This window comes from Rhinopithecus roxellana, chromosome 12 (genome assembly GCF_007565055.1).
Source record: "Rhinopithecus roxellana isolate Shanxi Qingling chromosome 12, ASM756505v1, whole genome shotgun sequence".
NCBI classification, from domain to species: domain Eukaryota; kingdom Metazoa; phylum Chordata; class Mammalia; order Primates; family Cercopithecidae; genus Rhinopithecus; species Rhinopithecus roxellana.
Genome location: NC_044560.1, coordinates 41,392,226 through 41,416,384, shown reverse-complemented (window position 1 = coordinate 41,416,384; position 24,159 = coordinate 41,392,226). Strand labels below are relative to the sequence as shown.

Genomic DNA, 24,159 nt, shown 5'->3' with positions numbered 1-24,159 from the left:
ATTTAAATGGCATTCATTTCCAATGTTCATTATTTTCATCTGTGACCAAAAGCTTGATCGTTTTAGCAATTTATATTCTAACCATTTCCTAAAGTTAAGCTTCTCGTGTTTAGATTACAACCATGCTTTCTCTATATTCTTGAAATTACCGACTTCCTCAGCCTGATTTATTTCAGTCAAAATCACATAACCCCCAAATTTGAACTTAAAAGTCAAGCAAGATTAAGAGGTAATCCCAGGGCACAGCTTGGGCCAAATAACAAACCAAATTTCTGGGAAGCTGCCACTTACTATTAATCTCAAACTGACAATTATCTTGCAAATGACATTGAGCAATCATTTAATTACTATGGTCCAGTTCAAATATGTATCATTTTACTGCCTTGTCACCAGTTATGCCATACAAAGCACAGTAAATAATGAACTTTCTGGGCTTTTCTTAGTCAACCTAAAGATCTGGCTTGTACATGTTCAGACTTGCTACAACTTTACATACTTATCTCAGTGTAATCCAAATATCTGGGTTATAATCTACTAAGAGTTTACTTTCTTTAGAAAGTAGAATTACATGCACCTGAGACCTCTGGAATTTGCTATACCATTGGACTAGATGTCCACTAACATACCTGAACAATCTTACCTTTAAAGTCAACATCGATTAGGTTCTATCAACTTCCTATTTCTCATTCCTTTGAACCTTTTAATACCTGTTGTTTCCTTCCATATGATGGTACTTTCCTAAAGACATGTTAGGTTGGTACAAAAGTAATTGCCCCAATCTAGTATTTTCAAAATCCAATACACACTGAGGCTTTGTATGCAACTTCCTATTTTTCTATTTCAGTGCAACCATCTCTGGCAACTAGAAAAATAACAACATTAGAATGAATACTTAATATCCTCCTTTTAAACCCACACCAAAAACAAGCCCCAAATATATTTACAATCCTGGAAATGATGTGTCCTACTTCCATTCAAAAAATAAGAGTAAAGGAACTGACTAGATGTATATGGTGTCACTTTTTAAAATTCTTGCATAACTCCACAGGTCTCAAAACAGCTAATAAATCATTTCATTTCAAGCTGTAAAAATGCCTTAAAAATGTCAGCTCTGGTATTACTTCCATTTAAACGCATCAAGATAAAAGTTCACTGAAATATCAGCTGCCACTATTACTTTAGGAATCTGTATCTGTTTAGGAATTTTTCCCCTAGACTATTATAGCCAGTTTGTCAATAAAAAGTAGCATTATGCTTAATTTTCATGATCAAAAAAGTGATCTGCTAAGCTAAGAAGTGACAATTAGATTAAATCCAAGAAGTCCTTGGATTTTGTATCTTACAAGAATTCAACTTTCCCAATTAAGTCACTAGTCATTAAGATAAGTACCCTTCCCAAATGTGATTCAACAGCCTGGTTTTTAGCAAATAAAAACCCCATATAAAATTCAATTTAAAAATTGTAAGCACACAGGGGTGTGCACACAGGTCAGAAACCAGGAAACACATGACAATAAACATGATCCTATTTGATTGTTTTTATGACTTTTAAGAAGTGAGCATGAAAATAAATCTTTATTTTCAGTTATTACCCACCAGTAAGAGAAAGTTAGGTTCACAGTTTTAGCTCTTGACACAAAGTGAACTAGGAGGCAAATTTATATCCATCAGATACAACTAATGGACCAACTTTTTAAGTTCAGGCTATCTTGAAAGCTTGCAACATACTAGATATTGCTATGTCGTCTCTCACGACAGCAATGGATGACACTGAGAAGTTGTGTTTTGAATAGCAGGTGTTTTCTATAGCATGTTGCTAGAAATCAAGAGGTTTATAAACATGGTACATGTTTGGAAATGAGTTAGATACTTGAAAAGTCTAAAAACACTGATTTATGAGTGCGTATGTTGCCATCTCAAAAGGGGTCAACAGTTCACATGGACTAAATTAATCTCTGGGTAGCACGTATGTTTGTAAATATAAAATTATATTAGACAATAGCACCAGTGCAGAACATGCTCAGCATCATAAGATCCAAAACACCAGCACGAGTTTATCCATCGTTAAAAACAATTACCTCCTTCCTAAAATGTCAGAATGGCAGGTAACTTAGAATAAATCTAATCCAAACAAGTAACTCTTATAACATAAAATTTCTCTTTTAGAAGTATATGTGAGAACCAATCAGCTAAATATAAATGTCTAAGACTGAAGATGTCCAATACTTTTTAAATTGGACATTACCATATACAGGTAGAACATTTCTAAAAATGACGTGACAAATGATTCTTAAAACTTTTTAAAAAATTCCTTCAGTTTATCAATAAATGTGGCAGAAAAAAAGACAATCCTAGAAAACTTTATTCATCATTCTATGTGTGTTTTAATAAGTACTGATGCTCCCATTATAGGAATCCATTATTAACCTAATTTTCTAATGGAGGAAGAGAGAAAAGATAATTACCACTTTCTGTGGAATACTCAACTTAGGACCATATAATAGCAATCTAGAAAATAGTAAAGATTTTTGGTTTATATTTCATGGATAGTGCTGCTGTTCCAACCTTATAAAGTAAAGCTGTCTGCTTCCCAAATTCCAAAAATGAAAATACTCCCCCGCCTCACCCTACCAACCAGTGCCCTTTGGTTTTTGTTTTAGAACAAGGAAGGGTTAAATGGTTGCTGATCATGGATGCACCATTTTGATTTTGTGACCTTTCACACACAGAAATCATACCAAATGGTCAGACACTTATTTTACAGAACAGTTTAAATATTACACATTGGCCAAATCAACTTATTCCACCCACGCTGGTGGAGGGGGAGAAAAAACCCATACCTATAAAACTACTTCACTTGACAGGATGTGTCTACCAACAATAAGTAGCTTAAACAACTTTCACCAATTAAGATGTCTAGCTTAGATTTTAAAATGGGAAAGTCACACATTTAAAAAGTAAATATAGTTGAAAATGTAAATCAGTTATAATCTGAACCTAATGAACCATGCAAGGAGCAAGGGTTAATAAACCAATGTGCTTTGAATTTGTTCAAGTACTGATATTTCTGTATATAAAGATTTAGCATATATATATAACAGCTATCATGAGAAGTGAAAAAAGATTTTTCCCCAAAAATGAAAATATTAAAACTAAGTTAAAATACATATAGTTAGTATTCCACACAGCATAAAATTTGACAAATCAAAGTTTAACATGTCCCAGTTGACCATGTGTGAATATGCAAAGCAGGTATTAAAACCAATATGTCCAATATTTAAAACCAGTTTGTAATTGGGGGAACTTCTAAATCCTTAATTAAAAAACACAAATGAAGTGAAAGCTTTAAACTGGTACACACTGTTCACACCTATATTTCAAGTTTGGAAATGCATATTTGCAAGCAGCAATACAAAAGTATTCATGAAGAATGCATAATCTCTGAAAATTATGAAAACATCCCTGCTACCAATACATTTCTAAATACAAAACTGACTACCATATTTGTTACTTCTGTGTAGCGAGAGAAGTTCATTTTTAAAACAGATAAAATTCAGTCTTTAGGTGTGAATGGTATGAATGACAGTCTTTTTTTTTTTTTAATTTCTTAGTCGTTTGGAATCCTTAAGCATGCAAAAGCTTTGAACAGAAGGGTTCACAAAGGAACCAGGGTTGTCTTATGGCATCCAGTTAAGCCAGAGCTGGGAATGCCTCTGGGTCATCCACATCAGGAGCAGAAGCACTTGACTGAAAAAGAAAAACCAAAATTAACCACAGTTCTCAATTCTTCAAAATTACATTGTTAGCTAGTGTCCACATTAAGATAGAACTCTAAAAAAATTTTACTGTTGGCCAGGCACGGTAGCTCAAACCTGTAATCCCAGTGCTTTGGGAGGCCAAGGCGGGCGGACGACCTGAGGTCAGGAGTTTGAGACCAGCTTGGCCAACATGGTGAAACGCTGTCTCTACTAAAAATACAAAATATTAGCTGGGCGTGGTGGCAGGCACCTGTGATCCCAGCTACTCGTGAGGCTGAGGCAGGAGAATAGTTTGAACCTGGGAGGCGAGGGTTGCAGTGAGCCGAGACTGTGCCACTAAACTCCAGCCTAGGCAACAGAGACTCCCATCTCAAAAAAAAAAAAAAAAAAAAAAAAAAAAAAAAAAACCACACACACACACCTACTGTTAAACTCTAGGTAAAATGTATCAAGACAAAATTATGGATCAGAAAAAAACTACATATATTTGCAATGAGCCCTGTCCTAAATTTCTATCAAGACCTATTTTCATTCCAGAGTAACAGTATGGGTTGTTTTTTTCCTTTTTTTTTGGAGACAGTCTTACACTCTGTTGCCCAAGCTGGAGTGCATAGCATGATCTCAGTTCACTGCAACCTCTGCCTCCTGGGTTCGGGGGATTCTTATGCCTCAGCCTCCCAAGTAGCTGGGTTACAGGGCTGTGCCACCATACCCGGCTAATGAGACAGTGTTTCACATCGTTGGCAAGGCTGGTCTCAAATTCCCAACCTCAGGTGATCTGTTCACCTAGGCCTCCCAAAGTACTGGCGTTACAGGCATGAGCCAATGTGCCCAGCCCAGTTGTTTTATTTTTTCCAGTAAACCATACGAATAGATTCACAAGCAATTATGTATGTGAATTTGCATTGTTGTTCAGAATTCTTATACTTTTTCCACTTGCTAAATAAGAATGCCATCAATGTGAAAGCATGCTAAGAAACATACTTAAGTAGCAATAATCAACAAGGTTAAAAGTCCAAAAAAAGGGCCGGGCGCGGTGGCTCAAGCCTGTAATCCCAGCACTTTGGGAGGCCGAGACAGGTGGATCACGAGGTCAGGAGATCGAGACCATCCTGGCTAACACAGTGAAACCTCGTCTCTACTAAAAAATACAAAAAAAAACTAGCCAGGTGAGGTGGCGGGCGTCTGTAGTCCCAGCTACTCAGGAGGCTGAGGCAGGAGAATGGCGTGAACCCGGGAGGCAGAGCTTGCAGTGAGCTGAGATCCAACCACTGCACTCCAGCCTGGGCAACAGAGCAAGACTCCGTCTCAAAAAAAAAAAAAAAAAGTCCAAAAAAGGAGTCCAAACTGCTCTTTATAGCCTAAAGTATAAATAACAGAACTAAAAAAAAAAAAAAGTATGGGAAAAGCCCATAAACACAACCGTCGTCTTAAAAAAAAAAAAAAAAAAAAAAAAAAAGGATTGGTCTTGGAGGAACAAAGCATCATTACACTGGCAGTGATAAGTTACCCTTATAATAATCAAAAACAGACTCAATCAAGCAGGTGGGTCCCCAAATTTGTAAGGTGTTGAGAATCTAGGAGGACATTATGGTTGTTTCCAATCATCAGATCTGAGTTCATATCTATCAATTACTTGGGATTCATCAAAATATTTCTCTAAGAACTTGTTTTGTGCCATATACTGTTCAAGGCATCGGAGAGATTATAGAAAGTAAAGTAAGACAAGCCAGGCGCGGTGGCTCAAGCCTGTAATCCCAGCACTTTGGGAGGCCGAGACGGGTGGATCACGAGGTCAGGAGATCGAGACCATCCTGGCTAACACGGTGAAAGCCCGTCTCTACTAAAAAAATACAAAAATCTAGCCGGGCGAGGTGGCGGGCGCCTGTAGTCCCAGCTACTCAGGAGGCTGAGGCAGGAGAATGGCGTAAACCCGGGAGGTGGAACTTGCAGTGAGCTGAGATCCGGCCACTGCACTCCAGCCCTGGTGACAGAGCGAGACTCCATCTCAAAAAAAAAAAAAAAAAAAAAAAGGAAAGTAAGACAAAAATGAATCCCAGCTCTCTCAGAAGAGTCTAGTAAAAGAAAAAAGCGTCAACAATCATGAGTGTCACAAGAGGAATTATACAAGGAACACAATGGTTATTAAGCAGGGACCTAAAAAGCAGTTAGGAATTACCAAAGTGAATAGATTGCTTTTCAGGTAAGCCTTAGCAAAGGTCAAGAGTTAACCTGATTCACTACACCAGATTTTCTTGTCTGGAAAATGAGAATGTCATCACAGTAACAAGAATTAAATGACATTAAGTACATAAAATGCCTAGCCCAGCACCATGACCAGCACCTAGTAAGAATTCAAAAGGGTGGTAACTTAACACTACTTACAGTACTATACAAAAAAACATTTAAGTGCTTTAAACAAAAATATAACCTAACACGTGGTTTCTTTCTCGTTTTGTTTTTTTTTTTTTTTTTTGAGACGGAGTCCGCCCGTCTCGGCCTCCCAAAGTGCTGGGATTACAGGCTTGAGCCACCACGCCCGGCCAACACGTGGTTTCTTAAAGACACTGCTACTACTTCTACTTCTTATGTTCCCAAAAGGACCCAGCCAGTGACTTCTAAGAGGTCCTTAAATTACGTAAAAGGAAAACAAAGTCTTAAATTACCTTGTCGGTCCTGCTGCCACGGTTTGGGCGCCCACCACGCCCACGTCCACCTCGTCCTCCCCTGCCACCACGTCCTGGGCGGCCAAGGTCTCCAAAATTGATCTCCAGCTGAGACGTTATATCATTTGCTGGCTTCCGGAAATGATGGTCCATAACGGAATCTTCAGCATGAGCCTAAAAATATAAGTGAAGATGACTGGGTTATTAGTAGAAAAGTCACGTAGCAAAATTTATAAATAATGAGCTTTCTTCTAAAAAGACCAAAAATCCAAACTGTACTTTCTGTGAACAAACGTCTCAATGCCTCCACAGGTAACAAGCTAGGGCTCAGCTATAATGATCTTGGAGGAATAATTTCCTTCACTTTTCTCTATCTCAAAATTGCAGGTAACATCAGCAGTCCTCAACTAAAGACATATATGCTATCACAATCAACCCAAATGGCTGAAGCCCATCCCAGACCTACTGAATCATAACCTTTAGCAGTGAAATCTGGACAAGTACATTTTAAATATGTCCTTCAGATCAGGACTCCAATGTGAATCCTTGATGAAGACCTCTGGAGAGATGACATATAAGGCTACTACTATCATTGAAGTTAAAAAGAACATGCAAGTTAAAAAGAAAACCTCTGTTCTACACTCTTTCAACTATAACTAGGGTAACGACCTTATTCCATACAAACTTTTCAGAAGCATCTTCTGTTAATATACAACCGTTATGTTTTTCTACACAAATATAAAGAGCTACAAATTCAAGTGAAACACTACACACTTTACATAAGAGGGGAATCTTGTAAAGCTATGCACAAATAAATCCACAGCTTAAATGTGTCACAGGAACCTTTTTTTTTTTTTTGAGACCAGGTCTCACTGTCACCAGGCTGGAGTGCAGTGGCGCGATCTGGGTTCACTGCAACCTCCACCTCCCAGGCTCAAGCGATCCTCCCACCTCAGCCTTCCAAGTAGCTGGGACTACACGCACATGCCACGATGTCTGGCTAATTTTTTTTTTTTTGAGACGGGAGTCTCGCTCTGTCGCCCAGGCTGGAGTGCAGTGGCGCAATCTCGGCTCACTGCAAGCTCAGCCTCCCAGGTTTAGGCCATTCTCCTGCCTCAGCCTTCCGAGTAGCTGGGGCTACAGGCGCCTGCCACCACGCCCGGCTAATTTTTTTGTATTTTTTTTATTTTTTTTGAGACGGAGTCTCACTCTGTCGCCAGGGCTGGAGTGCAGTGGCCGGATCTCAGCTCACTGCAAGCTCCGCCTCCCGGGTTCACGCCATTCTCCTGCCTCAGCCTCCCGAGTAGCTGGGACTACAGGCACCCGCCACCTCGGCCGGCTAGTTTTTTGTATTTTTTAGTAGAGACGGGGTTTCACAGTGTTAGCCAGGATGGTCTCGATCTCCTGACCTCATGATCCGCCCGTCTCGGCCTCCCAAAGTGCTGGGATTACAGGCTTGAGCCACCGCGCCCGGCCATTTTTTTCTATTTTTAGTAGAGACGGGGTTTCACCATGTTCACCAGGATGGTCTCGATCTCCTGACCTCATGATCCGCCCGCCTCGGCCTCCCAAAGTGCTGGGATTACAGGCGTGAGCCACCGCGCCCGGCTGTCTGGCTAATTTTTTTGTATTTTTTTATAGACAGGTTTTTGCAGTGTTGCTCAGGCTGGTCTCAAACTCCTGGGCTCAAGCAATCCGCTGGTGTTGGCCTTCCAAAGTGCTGGGACTACAGGCATGAGCCACCATGCCCAGCTAGAAACTTCTTAAAAATGAAGTCATGTTTGTGAAATCCAGATCCTTTCTATTTGTGTCTAAGATACATGACCCAGTCTGGGAGAAAAAAACAAAAAGCCAGACAATTCTACACTGCTCCATGCCTGATGTCTTCTTCCATGCTTGGGATGGGTTTTAATCTTCTAGTTGAAAACTGTCCCTATGGGACTTTAAAGTACAGCTTTCTTTTCCTAAATACGTGTAAGAAATCCTCTTTTCTAAAGGGATAAAAAACATTTTCTTCTTTCATTAGAACTTGTACTATTACAATTCCATTAGATTCAACTTAAAATATTACAACTGTTAATAACTAGCCTTTAAAATACAAATAAATTTTTGTGTTTTCACCCGTTTTCATCCCTTACATCAACTCATACTAGTATTAAACGTCAATCCTCTGTACCACACCAACACACTGTAAGGCAATAGAAGGCTCTAATACGAATTTTAAAGGAGCCTAGAAACATAAAAACAAATTCACAAAAACACCAGCAAATTAAGATGAATTATATATACTAATTGTGTGATTTTTAAATGTTTGCTCTTTCAAACCAATGCTTTCAATTAACTGCAAACCACCTATCAAAAATATTCAGAAAAAAATGAAACCAACCAACCACCTAACAATAAAAAGTAAGGCCAAGGGTGGTGGCTGACACTCGTAATCCCATACTCTGGAAGGCATAGGCAGGAGGGCTGCTTGAGTCCAGGAGCTGGCACAGGCATGTAGTTCCAGCTACTCAGGAGGCTGAGCTAGAAGGATCGATTGAGCACATGGAGGTTGAGGCTGCAATAAGCTGTGACCATGCTACTGCATTCCAGCCTATACGACAGACTAAGACCTTGTCTCAAAATAAAGTATATGGGGGAGTGCTCACTTTGGCAGCATATATACTAAAAGTGGAATGATACAAAGATTATTAGCATGATCCCCACAAGGATGACAAGCAAAACTGTAAATTGTTCTATTTTTTAAAAACTAAAACATAGGGCCGGGCACGGTGGCTCAAGCCTGTAATCCCAGCACTTTGGGTGGCCGAGACGGGTGGATCACGAGGTCAGGAGATCGAGACCATCCTGGCGAACACGGTGAAACCCCATCTCTACTAAAAAATAAAAAAAAAAAAATTAGCCGGGCGAGGTGGTGGGCGCCTGTAGTCCCAGCTACTCAGGAGGCTGAGGCAGGAGAATGGCATAAACCTGGGAGGCGGAGCTTGCAGTGAGCCGAGATCTGGCCACTGCACTCCAGCCTGGGTGACAGAGCGAGACTCCGTCTCAAAAAAAAACTAAAACATAGAAACAATAAAAAATAAAGTATTTGGGAAAATGTGTTTAGGCTATACGCAGATACCATGCCATTTTATATAATGGACTTGAGCATCTAAAAATTTTAGTATCTCTGGGTCCTGGAACAAATCCCCTGCAGATACTAAGAAATTGTACTGGGATAAATTTGGGGCAGGGGTTTGGGGGGAATCTTTTCTTTTCTTTCGAGACAGTCTTGCTCTGTCAACTAGACTGGAATGCAGTGATGCGATCTTGGCTCACTGCAACCTCTGCCTCCTGGGCTCAAGTGATCCTCTCCTGCCTCAGCCTCCTAGGTAGCTGAGACCACAGGTGCATGCAACCACATCCAGATAATTTTTATAGTTTTTGTAGAAACAGGGTGTTGCCATGCTGCCCAGGCTGGTCTCAAACTTTCAACTCAACAATCTGCTCGCCTCAGCCTCCCAAAGTGCTGGGATTACAGGTGTAAGCCACTGTGCCCAGCCTCCTTCTTTCTAGAGCGCTCAGAGAATGAGCAGTAGAAAACAGAAACTGAGCTCTGTCAATAACATGGTAACACAGTTCTCCATTTGTGAACAGTTTCTTCCTTCCTCTTAACTACCTCACATTTGTCATGAGAATGAAGATATGTACAAGTTAAACAGCTTTAAAAAAAATTTTTTTTGAGAAAGAGTCTTGCTCTGTTGCCCAGGCTGGAGTGCAGTGGTGTGATCTCAGCTCACTGCAACCTCCGCCTCCTGTGTTCAAGTGATTCTCCTGCCTCAGCCTCCTGAGTAGCTGGGATTACAGATACGCGCCACCACACCCGGCTAATTTTGTATCTTTAGTAGAGATGGGGTTTCTCCATGTTGGTCAGACTGGTCTTGAAATCCCGACCTCAGGTGATCCACCCATCTCAGTCTCCTAAAGTGCTGGGATTAGAGGTGTGAGCCACCGTGCCTGGCAAAAACCAAGTGTTCTAATGCAGTTTTTTCTCTACAGGACTTAAAAAAAGATAATATCCTCATTTACTATTCATATGGAGTAAATATTGAAAATCATCTCTAAACCTAAAAAAAACTTTAAATCTTTTTAACCTCCATTTTATTTTACAATGTTTCCCAGTTTGTCTTATAGCCATTTTACAGTTTAAAAAATTAAGCGTATCGGCTGGGCATGGTGGCACTCGCCTGTAATCCCAGCACTTTGGGAGGCTGAGGCAGCTGGATCACTTGAGGCCAGGAGTTCGAAATCAGCCTGGCCAGCATGGTGAAACTTCATCTCTACTAAAAATACAAACATTACCCGAGCGTGGTGGCGAATGCCCATAATCCCAGCTACTGGGGAGGTTGAGACACAAGAATTGTTTGAATTCGTGAGGCGGAAGGTTGTGGTGAGCAGAGATGGTACCACTGCATTCCAGCCTGGGCGAAAGAGTCAGACTGTGTCTCAAAAAAAATAAAAACAACTAATACCTTATTAAATGGGTTTGCCCTCACAATATTTTAATTTAACTTTACCTTAGGATGATAAAACTTGCAGTCTGGATTTCTGGCACAGCCCAATTTATGATATGAATAAATCAAACACAAATGTCAAAAGGTTAAAGGAAGCTGATAGAGAAAAAAAATTTAGGAGAAGAAATAATATAGTTTGGCTTTAAAAACTCATACAAGCCCTAACAGGGAGCGGCACTGAAACATTCCTCTAAGAACACACCCCAAAGCTTAAACGGAAGCTACCAAATTCAAAAGCCATCAATGTGACTTTCTCCAATACAGCTGACCCTTGAACAACTTGGGTTTGAACATTCTGCCTCTGTCAGCCTTGAGATAAGCAAGCCCAACCCCTCTTCTTCCTATCCAAAATAAAGACCTTTGTGATGATCCAGTTCCACTTAATGAACAGTAAATATATTTTCTCAACATTTTAACTTACTTTACTGTAAAATTACAGTATATAATATGCAACATGCAAAATGTGTTAACTGGTTATCAATAAGACTTTCAGTCAACAGGTTATTAGTAGTTAAGTTTTGGCAGTCAAAGGTTACATGTGCACTGATCCGCAGGGTCAGTGCCCCAGCACCCTCATGTTGTTCAACAAGTCAACTGTATTTTCACTAGTTTCCATGTTTCTTAAGTAAAACTCACATATTCTTTGGTTTTTAAAGCCATCATTCCTTAGACAAGATGCATATTACCACTTACTGAGTGTCCTGGCCATTACATATGGTATAGGCAGCCAGTTTCAAAAGTTGAATTCCAAATGAAGTCACTTACATTTTAGGTTAAACCATATGAAAACGTCAAGATTTCAACCTAACACCGTAATACCAAAGTCCTTTAATGATCCCCAGTTTGGCAAGATTTCAAAAATACAACCACAACTTTAAAAAGAACTATCATATTTCTGAACACTAATAATTACACGATACACCACTAACAGCTTTTTAGGAAAAAGCATCTCTACCACATAAAACATAATTATGAATTGATCGAAGGACTTTCTTAGAATATGTGATAATAGTTTATTTTCCTTATAAAGCAAATTATCTGCCCCAAATGATCCTATGTAAAGCTTTTTTAGACAAATCACCCATGTGAAATTTTAAAACAAAAATTATAAATACAAGTCACATCTGAACATTTTCAAACACGACAAAACTTAATTTTACCTCTTCACTCTTTGATTTATGAAGAACAAATCCCTTCTTCCACTGCCCATCAGCACCTTCATTTGGTTTTCGGATATTAAATTCTACTTTTGCCCGGTCCTTATTTTGAATAGCCTTCCACTCATCCAAAGTCATCTCTTTTGGACCCTCCTCTTTTACCTCTTCAACTTCATTCTCCCTGTGAAAAGGTTTTCAAGTTTTATACCTGGTGGAGAGCTGATATAATTTACATAAAAGTATTTCAAATTTATGATTTTAATTAAGAAAGTTAACCTTGTAATCTTTTAGAGAAAGATTATCCAAGGATGATAAAACTAGGATACACAGGGTATCCTAGTTTCCTGTGTAACTAAGCAACTTGGTAGAGACCAGGAATTCAGTGTTTGCTGACTATAGACAAATAAGGGATATAGAATTCATCCTCATGAACTCTTAAATGATCATTTATCAGTAATACAACCTAGAACAGGCTTTACTAATACTAAAATATACATTTCTTAAAAACAGTTAACGGCCAGGCACGGTGGCTCATGCCTATAATCCCAGCACTTTGGGAGGCCGAGGCGGGCAGATCACAAGATCAGGAGATCGAGACCATCCTGGCTAACACAGTGAAACCCCGTCCCTACCAAAAATACAAAAAATTAGCCAGGCGTGGTGGCGGGCCCCTATAGTCCCAGCTACTCCAGAGGCTGAGGCAGGAGAATGGCGTGAACCCGGGAGGCGGAGCTTGCAGCGAGCCAATATCACGCCACTGCACTCCATTCTGGGCTATGAGCAAGACTCCGTCTCAAAAAATAAAAAACCAAACAGTACCTTGTTTAAAAACTACCCTCTTAGGTAAAATCCTCAGCCTATCTTCTTCTAAACCACATTTTTAATTTCCATAATTCCCAAAATACATAATTCTTAATAACACACAAGAAGGTAATTCTCTTGACAGAAGGATGTCTGTCAGCAACCAGGGTTCAAATTTTGGAATATAAAAAAACTGTTCCTCTATGCTTTACTTCGGCAACTAACACTTACAGCAAATAAAAACAATAGCCATGTTTCTACAAATCCTAAAATCCTTATACTCCAATTTTCAAACCAACCTGTATATGAAAAGGAGGCCAAGGATTCACTGCTAATAGAACTATCCACAAACACACACTGGTTTCATTATTTAATACTAAACCATTTATTTCCAAATATAATTCTCCAGTCATAACTATTGAATATGATCCTTTCCTCTTTTTACAGAAACAAAGCACTGGCCTGGGGTTCCATTATTTTAGTATAATCTCAATTTGCAAGTGTCATCAAACAAGTCATTTGCTATTTGGGGAGCCCTTCTTTCCAAAGATAGCAGATGATTCAGTTAGCTTTACAGCTCAAATATCTCCCTGGATGCTGCCCTTTACTGTTTGACAAATCCTATCTTAAAACTTCCTCCAGTTATATCTATGCTGCAAAAAACAAAAAACAACTTTCTAGAGCAAGTTCACACTGAATTGGGTACTGAGTCCACCCAGTCATTTTACAGATGAGAAATCCAAGAATATAAAAAAAGTCCTGGTTACCCATGTTATGACACAGCCAGGAATATAACTTAGCATACCTTTTATCGTATCATGGAGGCATGACACCCACCTTTCAGGAATTACTGTAAGGATTAAATAAAAACCAAACAGAAGCTCTGGAAGCTATATATAAGCTAGTTAATCAAAGTCAACCAATGTTGTGTTTCTTAAATTTATACTTCCATATGCTATGCCCAGATTCTTCCCTACTCTGGAGTAAGATTAGAGACAGTTCTAATGTGATGGATAATTACTTCCTTTAAACCAAACACCTTCAATTTCATTCCTGGGTACTGAGCTAAGGATTTGCTACCGATACCCTATCAACACATTAGTACCTTTTGGTAAACAGTTACAATATTTGCAGATCACTCTGAGTGATTCAACATGGGCTCTATTAAACAGCTGTGGTTGGATGCAGTGGCTCACACCTGTAATCCCAGCATTTTGGGAGGCCAAGGCGGGGGGATCACTTGAGGCCAGGAGTTCAAGACCAGCCTGGCCAACATGGTGTAACCGTGTCTCTACTGAAAATACAAAAATTGGCCGGGCGCGGTGGCTCAAGCCTGTAATCCCAGCACTTTGGGAGGCCGAGACGGGCGGATCATGAGGTCAGGAGATCGAGACCATCCTGGCTAATACGGTGAAACCCCGTCTCTACTAAAAAATACAAAAAACTAGCCGGGCGACGAGGCGGGCGCCTGTAGTCCCAGCTACTCGGGAGACTGAGACAGGAGAATGGCGTGAACCCGGGAGGCGGAGCTTGCAGTGAGCTGAGAGCCGGCCACTGCACTCCAGCCTGGGTGGCAGAGCAAGACTCCGTCTCAAAAAAAAAAAAAAAAAAAAAGAAAATACAAAAATTAGCCGAGCATGCTGGAGCATACCTATTGTCCCAGGTACTCGGGAAACTGAGGCAGGGGAATCGCCTGAACCTCAGAATGGCCAAAATTGCGCCACTGCACTCTAGCATGGGAGACAGGAGACTGTGTCTCAAAGAAATAAACAAACAAAAAAGTTATGTTGACCACTATGAGAAACTTAACGTTGCATAGGGTTCATTTGTTAAGGCACCAATCACAATTTCGTTGTTTATCAGGCAAAAGTATGATTCCATTATAGTTTTGCATAAATTTTTACTACCAAGTTCAAAACATCACCCAATACTAGGTACTTTTATCTACTCCCTCCAATAGTATATCATTTTTCCTTATCCCAACAAATCCATGGAATATGATACTCCCATCATTAACAGTGTTTCACCATAAGAGCAGTTCTTCCTGAAGAAAAGCAAAAATTTAAGGCCAGGTGCAGTGACTCACGTCTGTAATCCCAGCACTTTGGGAGGCTGAGGTGTGCAGATCACCTGAAGTTGGGAGTTGGAGGTCAGCCTGACCAATATGGAGAAATCCCATCTCTACTAAAAATACAAAATTAGCCGGGCATGGTGGCACATGCCTGTAATCCCAGCTACTCAGGAGCTGAGGCAGGAGAATCACTTGAACCCAGGAGGCAGAGGTTGCAGTGAGCCGAGATTGCGCCATTGCACTCCAGCCTGGGCAATAAGTGAAACTCCGTCTCAAAAAAAAAAAAAAAAAAAAAAAAAAAGGGGCGAGTTTAGAAAGCATCTGCCCCTTCCACCCCCAAACTAACTTGAATATGCTTCTGGTTAGGAATCACTGTCCTAAATAACCTGTAATCCAAGACTTTAAACCACAATACTATAACAAATAACTGACAAAATAAACATAATTTTAGGACAGGCGCCGTGGCGCACACCCATAATCCCAGCACTTTGGTCAGGAATTTGAGACCAGCCTGGCCAACATGGTGAAATCCTCTCTACTAGAAATACAAAACATTAGCCAGGTGTGGTGATGCACGCCTGTAATCCCAGTTACTCGGAAGACTGAGGCAGAAGAATCGCTTGAACCCAGGAGGCGGAGGTTGCAGTGAGCCGAGAAAACGCCACTGCACTTCAGCCTGGGTGACAGAGCGAGACTGTCTCGAAAAAGCAAAAAAAAAAAACAAAGAACCATGTAATTTTAAAAGCTAGTGAAGGGCCAGATGTGGTGGCTCACTCCTGTAATCCCAGCACTTTGGGAGGCCGAGGAGGGCAGATCACCTTAGGTCAGGAGTTCAAGACCAGCCTGTCCAGTTGGCCAAGACAGTGAAACCCCTCTCTACTAAAAAATATAAAATATTAGCCAGGCATTAAAGAAAAAAAAAAGAAAAGTTAGTGAAGGGCTGGGCAAGGTGGCTCACGCCTGTAATCCCAGCACTTTGGCAGGCCAAGGTGGGTGGCTTGCCTGAGCTCAGGAGTTGAAGACCAGCCTGGGCAAAATGGTGAAACTCTGCTCTACTAAAAACACAAAAATTAGCTAGGCCTGGTGGCAGGCACCTGTAGTCCCAGCTACCCAGGTGGCTGAGGTGGAAGGATTGTTTGAGCCCAGGAGGCGGAGGGTGCAGTGAGCCAAGATCACTCCACTACATTCCAGCCTGGGCAACAGAATGAGACTTTGTCTCAAAAAAAGGAAAAAATGTTCGTGAATAACATACTCTGATCTTTGCTCTCTTCACACATTTAAAAACAGGCCAGTAATGCTCTGTTCCAAATTTTACATTGGAAGTAACTTCAAGACAGAACTAATCTTAAAATGGCCACATTTTCTACTTTTAACTATCTCAAAGTAAAATTTGTACGGTTGTATGACAATCAAATGACTAATCAAACAGAAATAACCACATTAAAATAGTCTATTTTTCAAAGCATTAGAGTCAAATATATACACATAAAGCACTCTTTTAAGGGCTGGGTGCAGTGGCTCATGCCTGTAATCCCAGCACTTTGGAAGGCCAAGGCAGGAGGAATGCTTGAGCCCAGGAATTCCAGACCTGCCTAGGCAATATAGTGAGACCCAGTCTCTTATCAAAAGAAGAAGAAAAAGCATTCTTTTAAATACTCTTTGAGGAATAAGGGTACAATACGTCTCCCTTGTCAAAAACAAAAAGCCATCAAGCAACAGCATTAAATCTATGGGTTATCTCATTGGTCAAAATCCAGTGCTTTCAATTCTGGGTCATTACTATTACACACAAAACCACTTACTTATTTTCAGTGTCTGCCACTGGATGATGTTCTTCACCTTCAGGTGTTTCCTCAGTCACATTTGATTGATCCAAGTCACTGTAATTATAAGATATTTGTTTCTGAATGTATTTGGGGGACTCTCTAAGGAAAGAAAGAAAAAGAAAGGCATCTAGGTCCATTTACATGTAGCTGAAGAGTTCTTCATACAAAAATACCATAAGCCCTCACTTTCTCTAACTCCCTTCCTATTAAATACACTCCCCAGAAGACCTTGAAAATGAAATAATATAAACTATTTAGTTCATATACTTCATACTTAAAAAGTAACAGAACAAGGCAGTTAATTATAAAACAAAGCTTTACTAGCTTAACAAATTTTGTAATGACAACAAAGTCAAAAGCTAGAATAGGAACTATTAAGGACACTGAGATAATCAGAATACCCAAATAACCTTATTGTGGGGTTTCAGGAAAAGCTACAAATACATATGGGGAAAAAAATGAGTAACAAATATATTGAAGTATAGAAAAACCAGTCATTCAATACACTACAACCCAAATTCATCCCATAGGACATTATCTTATAGTAGCTCTCAGAGGAGAGCATTCATTTTTATCTCAGAGACAAGTAAACTTTGACAGAGGTATGGATTAACCTCTAGTTAGGTACAGAATTTTTTAAAAAATCAGAATACCAACGTTAATTCGTCTTTGACAGTTCCCCAGTTGTGAGATCCGCTACCTCCACGTTTGTCCTCGTGCTTCAGGCCACTGTAATGTGAAAAAGAACTAACAAAACTGAGTTAACATAATACTCTTTAGTTCTAGAAATTCAAAGTTTGTTTATTAGATTAAAATATTAAAATAAACTAAAAACCAGTAAGACTTACGATCTATCACTTCCACTATGCCTATCAAATTCACGTTTGCCACGAGAATCAAATCCATCTCCTCGGCCCATTCCACGTCCACGGCCCCCTCGACCTCTTCCAAGACCACCACGACCTCGAATAGGTCGGTCAATAATCGGTCTATAATATAAACAAATAAATTATACTTCCATGGTTTCCAGAATGAGGGAAATCCATCCAAAAAACCAAAAATACAGAACATGTTTACCAGCTCAAAAACCAATACACATGCTTCAGAAAATTCAAAATAGTCTATTTCTAAACATAAAGGAAACCAGAACAAGAAAGCCTCCCAGAACAAGAAAACTATTTTAGTACTCTAAAACATTACTACCAATGCATATACTTTTCCACTGCTATTCATTGCATATATAATCCAGTCCATCACTATTTACCAATACACTTAAAAATTAAACACATTTAATAAATAACAGTATTTTCCTTCTAACTCTGTATCTGGAGACAGCAAGAAAAAGAAACTGGTTATCAATTCAATAAAGTGCTTCCATTACAAGAGGCCTAAGTTTGAACCGTCACCCAAAGGTCTAAAGCATAACAATGCACACATACAGATGTTTCTGTCAAAAACTAATAGAAACAATTAGCCAGACTGCTACCTGGCAATTATTCCCAATTTACAGCTTAACATTAAGCGGTGACTCTATAAAGTAACAAAATATGAAGACTTTTTTGGTTCATGCCTGTAATCCCAATATTGCAGGAGGATAGCTTAAGCAGAGGAGCTCAAGACCCACCCATGCAATATATATATAGTGAGACCTCAGCTCTACAAAAAAATTAGCTGAGTGTAGTGGTGTGATCTTGCAGTCCCAGCTACTCAGGAGGACTGAGATGAGAGGACTGCTTGAGCCCAGGAAGCAGAGGCTGTAGTGAGCTACGCTTGCATCACCGCATTCCAAGCCTAGGTGTTACACCAAGATCCTGGCTCGAAAACAAAAAAAACAACTTACCGATCAACTGAAAATTCGCCTCCTTCACCCTTTTCTTCAACTGGCTTTTCGAATCTTCGTTCACGAGGTGGTCGCCTTTCTGGTCTTCTATCAATTATTTTCCCTTCACCCTGAAGTTGTTGATCAGGTCTTCTTCCAACTCGTCTTATTCCTAAAAGGATAGATAATCTGCATAAGCAAACTATTTTTGCAATACAAAAAGTTTAGGCCTGGACTGTCAAAAGCTGCTTCTCTTCCAATCCACTACCATTTCCTGTTGGAAAAAAGCAAACACTGGGCAACTCTAATGTGTAATGTAACAAAGTACCTTAGGGAAACTGCCATTTAAAGACAATAAACCTTCCAATCCATACCACGGACCAAATACATAAATAAAATAAAGACAATAAACTTGTTTTAAACTTCTATTTAGTTTGCCAAGTTATTCTTCCCCTCATAAGCATTTTCTATAACTTACTTGGAAATCATTTGAGCAACCATTATTCCCGTCGCTTTCCAAGGTATCAGTCTCTTAATAAAAAGTTTTAAATTTAAAAAATGTTAAGCAAGTGATACATTTTGGCTTTTAAAATGCCAAAGAAAATACCAGCAGCCATTCATAACCAAGCAAATCAACACACTCACTAGATATGGCCCCTCACAAAAGTGAGGGCCACACTATGTTATCCCATCTAATCTGAAAAAAAAAAGCAATTAAGACTCATAATTCTATGGAATTACAAATCTGAAAGGAAAATATGGCATTTAGGATTATTAAAGAACATCACCTCAGTTTAAAACAGCCATTTAACCAGAAAGTGTCATCTTTTAGTCTTCTTAACTGCAGGCACACAAAAAGGGCCACCTTCCCCTATTAAATAGTTTAAAAATTTATAACATGTAAGTGTATATATGTTTGTACACACTCCTACATCTCTAAGTTCTTCCAAGTTAGGAAACAGTTACTTATTATGCATGGAGACAGTCCTCTAAAAAATTTGCCCTAACAACTATCTTTATTATCAAATAATCTTTAAAAACCAAATAGACACACATAAGACCCCTTTTAAGCAATATATAAGAAATAAGAAACTTGTGACACTAAGTGATAGCCGAAGCATTTACTAATTTCCCCCTTTACTGGTTTTCCTGTAATGTTTGAAACCCCACAAACGCAACCAATTTAAATTATTGGTGCCCTTAAGGATCAATAGATGGATGATTAAATTAATGACTTTAAGATTGTTGGTATGCTCTAATTCCCAATTTCTGACAAAGTCATACAGCAGCTGAGGAATTGGTTTTACAAGATTTTAAGCTGCTTCACTTTGGTTCTAAGAAAGTAGAACACCATCAGGACACACCCAATTGTTCAACTGCCTGTAACTGGAGCCAAACAGTAACTATTAATCTCTTCAATAGAATTTTGAAGTTCATTCCCTACAAATACAAGATAGACCACAAATGTTAGACCTTACACCAAGGTATTTAAATAAATGTCATCAGTAATAAAGTGTACGGGGGTGGAGTTATGGAGCCAGTCCTTGCAATAATATCCAAGCCACACACACCCAAGTGAACAATAGTTGGCGTCCCCACCCAACATCAATATTAAGCTTACAGAATCTTAGAAACTTATTAAACTCACCTAATGAAAAAGACTGACATTTAAAAATGCAAGCTTCTTTTGATATACTTATGTATAACCTGCAAGCTCACTAACTGCACTAGTTTCAAGGCATCCATTCTGTTTTAGAAAATCCCTGGTCTACACTCTCAATGACATTCTGCTGTCAATTCTCAAGTTCTTCAAACGGGCAAGAGAAGCTACAAAATTAATTCATAAAACATAAACATTAAATATCTGTCTAAAGTATGTCAAGCATTATGTCACCATGTGTTGTCAAAACCACAGAACACAATCAGGTTAACCTTCCTACTATCTGGAGGGATTTTGTTTACAGATTTATTCCCAGTCAATAGGACAGTAGAATCTCAAAACGGGTATTGTCCATTCAACAGTTTTCCTGTATTTACATGCACATGCTTGTATTTTATGCAACTTAGTAAGAGTGCTCTGAAATACTGGCCTAAGGAAAATGTTGATTGCTAATATGGAATAGTTTTCCCATGGAAAGACTTACTGAATGGTGAACTTAAGTCTTAGTTCTAACTTTATGTAATCATTCCCCACATCTATAACTTAAAATACTTTTCAGGTAAGAGCTTATTTCTTAGATGGGCTTCATGATCAACATAACTCAGGCATTTAAACATGCTTCGTGTTTTGAACATTCAAAATGAGTGAACACATCTACCTGGTACACATTATTCGTCAGACTCAACTTTTTTGTGTACTTTCTTAAGCTTAAGCATAGTTTAAATAATTACACAAGTCAGCGTTACTTAACACACGAATTAAATGATTTATTTAGTTGTGTTAGATTGCCATAAAGCTTAACTGGCTGAAGACATACTTGGCCTAAGTGATGTACATGCTTTCTAATACTCCAACTGGGTTTCTCCTCAACCCATAATTTTACCACAAGAATTAATTATTTTCTTTCATTCACAACCTAGGACCGAGGTTCTTCATTCTAAGCCTCACAAAAGTCCTCAAAAAAAAAAAAAAAAAAACACACAAAAAACAAAAAACCTCCTAAAACAAAACCTACCACGAGGAAATTGTTTTGATTTTTAAAATTTGTTGAATGTCACAGAAGTCAACTAAAGCTAATGAGAACTCCTTTCAGAGAAGCACGTAGCAGGAAGGGGTAATTTCAACTTTCAACATATAAATACAGCTTTAAAGATTCAGACCTTAGGTCCGACACCTGCTTGCTATTGATCATGCACGTTCTTATCTTCGAACTACTTGCTCTTTTTCATCCGTAACAAACTGGTAATGAGAATGCAAAAATCAAGACAATCCTGTGAACTCACAGTGCCCTGGAAGCAACTATTAACCGCCAGTGAAACTCTGACCATGCTTCACGCACATGTGGGGGAAAAAAAAGCTGCAGACTCTAAAGAGCTCTGCTGCGACTAATGCTGTGACAACCTCTGCACTCACTTTACCCACGAGGCCCAGACCCTACCACGTGACTCAGTTTGGGGAGTCTAGAGAGAGGATCGTGACTCGAGGACGTTCCTCGGGACGTCCTGCGATCACCAGTCTTCATTCATAATTCCCGCTTCTGCTTAGTCGAGTGTGGCCAAACTCCTCCATTTCCCAACAGCTCAACTCACCCCAGCAAGTTCTGAGAAAGTCCTAACAGTTGAGAGGTGGAGGAGAAACAATAAAGCACACGCGGCACCCCAACCTGCAGCTTACTCCGCAAGTCCGATGGCCTGGAGCGACCCCCTGCTTTTCGGAGGGGATACTCCGCGCCGTCGTGGGACAAGATGGCAGGACAGGAGCCTGAAACAACAGCACCTCAAAGGAGCAGTTCTGCGCAGTAAGCAGCGATGGACCCCAAGCCCCTCCGTTTAACTACGGAAAGCTTCGGTGAGTGGCCGGCTTCCCCGCACCTCAGTCCATGCGCTCGCGCACCAAGGAATCCGGCGGGAAGGCAACAGCCTCCCAGGACTTCTAGCGCGCTCGAGAAACAGCTCATCTCCGACCACGCTCCTCTGCTCACAACCTAAGGCGGGAAGGGGGTGGCTCCGAGAGCCTCGCCGGCGGTGGCTTGAACTTGGGGCTACCACGCTTCTGGCACCTTCGCAGGACCTGGCTTTTGTCGCGCGAAGAAACGTGAGGAAATAGGCGGCAAAGTCTCCCGCGGACCCTCGGAGCTCCAGAAACAAGTGGCAGCCGGCAGCCCTCTCGCTCCTTCCCTCCATCCCAGTCTCCCCCACATTCTGCCCCTGCTTTACCTTCTTTCTTGAGCGCCACGGGCGGCTGCGTCTCCTCTTTCTTGTCAACCACGCCAATGCTGGGAGGCAGCGGGTTCTTGCGGTCTTTCTGGGACTCCTTGCGCAGCTGTTTGCCTGCCGCGTTAGAGTTGGTCTGGGCCGCGGCCTGAGCTGCGCTCTTGGCCCCGGGGCCCCCAACGCCGCCCCCGCCGGCTTCTTTTTTCTTGTTCTCCGCTGCCTTCAGCACCTCGAAGGGGTCTGATTCGTCGTCAAATAACTGGTCGAATCGGTTGGTGACCACGCAGCCGAAGCCTTCCTGTAAGTGCCCAGGCATGATGGTGGCTCGGCGGCGCGTTCCTCCACGGATTGCAGCGGGCCGCGCCGAGCCAAGAGCGCCTGCTTCAGCTCTTCCCACAAGATGGCCGGGCCGAGAGAGGAGGGCCGTCTTCTCTTCCGGCGCCAGGCACACATCCGGGAGCGGCCAGCGCCGCAAGGCACTGTGGGGTATGTAGGCCAGAGTCGTTTCTCCTGAGGCGACTCCCTGCATTGGGACTACAATTCCCAGGATGCACCGCGCGACAACTCTTCGCGCGCGCCCGAGAGGTGGGACCCCAAGAAGGGAGTGAAGCGTGCGAGCTGAAGGAGGGGGAGCGTGGTGGTGGGCGGAGTCCTGCCACCTGCTCTGGTCACCCTTAAACTCTCTAGGTCTTCAGCTACCCTGAAACCAGAAAAACGTGACGGCGTAGCTGACTCGCGAAAGTGCTCTTTGGTTTCACTCATGCTCCCTCGAGCTCAGGCTAACTTTCCCCATCGCTCCGGGAAGGGTCAAGGTGACTCCCAGACCTTACATCTGAGACGCACAAACTTCCGGGGGAGGGGGTGTTACTGAGGCGCCGCGCCGGCCACGAGTAGGGTGGACCCTGCCTGTGCCAAGTCCGAGCTGCTTAGTTGCTGGAGTGCCCTTCCGTCAGGCTCCACCGTGAATCGAGGCTCTTCTGTCTAATGTGAGGTGGAATACGTTTCCTCTAGCGGGGACATGAACTAGGGTAGCAGAACTAACCAAAAAGACAAGTGAAACTATCACATGGGAGCGTGGCGCGTCTTTCCCGGGCTTCTCACCGTGTGGCGGCCGGTGTCGTAGGAGTGGTTAACTCCTGACGGTGCAGCGCTAGACGCGGGGCAAGCCGCCAGGAAGCACTGTTTATAGAAACGCTGTTACAATCGTTCCAATTAATTGTCCGTTCGTGTCCGGCAAGTCAGGGCTTAGGTGGCTGTGGTGTTAGTCACATGCGCCCAATAAATACCATTTTAGAGCATTTCGAGTGCGTGTGTGCTAGGAGTTCTGGTGAGGGGTGGGAAATATTGAAGTCAATACTTAATAATGACAAAGCATTGATACTAGTTGAGAATATTAAAGTTCATTAAAACAGTTTGAATGCATATTTAAGCGCATTTGGTAGCACCGTGTTTAAATATATCATAATTTTTAAATCCTTTTCCATTAACACAAAATAGCAAATGCATCTCTTATTTGGCAGGAGCTATGAATAACCTTGAACTCAACATTGTGTTAGGCAAATAGTTGCCTCTTTTCACTAATGCTGAAACCACTTCAGAGGATGAAATGATTTACCAAATTCACACCTCTGT

At 41.0% G+C, this 24,159-nt stretch overlaps 1 protein-coding gene and 1 non-coding gene across 5 annotated transcripts; one reads left to right on the top strand and one right to left on the bottom strand.

The window, feature by feature from the left end:
• Positions 1–1,523: 1,523 nt before the first annotated feature.
• On the bottom strand, positions 1,524–23,306 carry SERBP1 (SERPINE1 mRNA binding protein 1). 4 transcript variants are annotated; one of them, XM_010357071.2, is made up of 8 exons: positions 22,531–23,306; positions 18,676–18,826; positions 17,684–17,824; positions 17,493–17,582; positions 16,812–16,934; positions 12,141–12,318; positions 6,425–6,598; positions 1,524–3,747 (listed from the first exon to the last, which is right to left on the bottom strand). In XM_010357071.2, the coding sequence occupies exons 1-8, from the start codon at positions 23,054–23,056 to the stop codon at positions 3,691–3,693; spliced, it is 1,440 nt and encodes a 479-aa protein (XP_010355373.2). In that variant the 5' UTR covers positions 23,057–23,306; the 3' UTR covers positions 1,524–3,690. The 4 variants fall into 4 exon arrangements, with proteins under 4 accessions (XP_010355373.2, XP_010355375.2, XP_010355374.2 ...); XM_010357073.2 differs by having other exon boundaries at positions 16,812–16,889; XM_010357072.2 differs by having other exon boundaries at positions 17,493–17,564.
• LOC115892494 lies at positions 9,068–9,172 on the top strand. The gene has a single exon (XR_004052373.1). It is a non-coding gene; the product is annotated as a U6 spliceosomal RNA (small nuclear RNA).
• Positions 23,307–24,159: the final 853 nt, after the last annotated feature.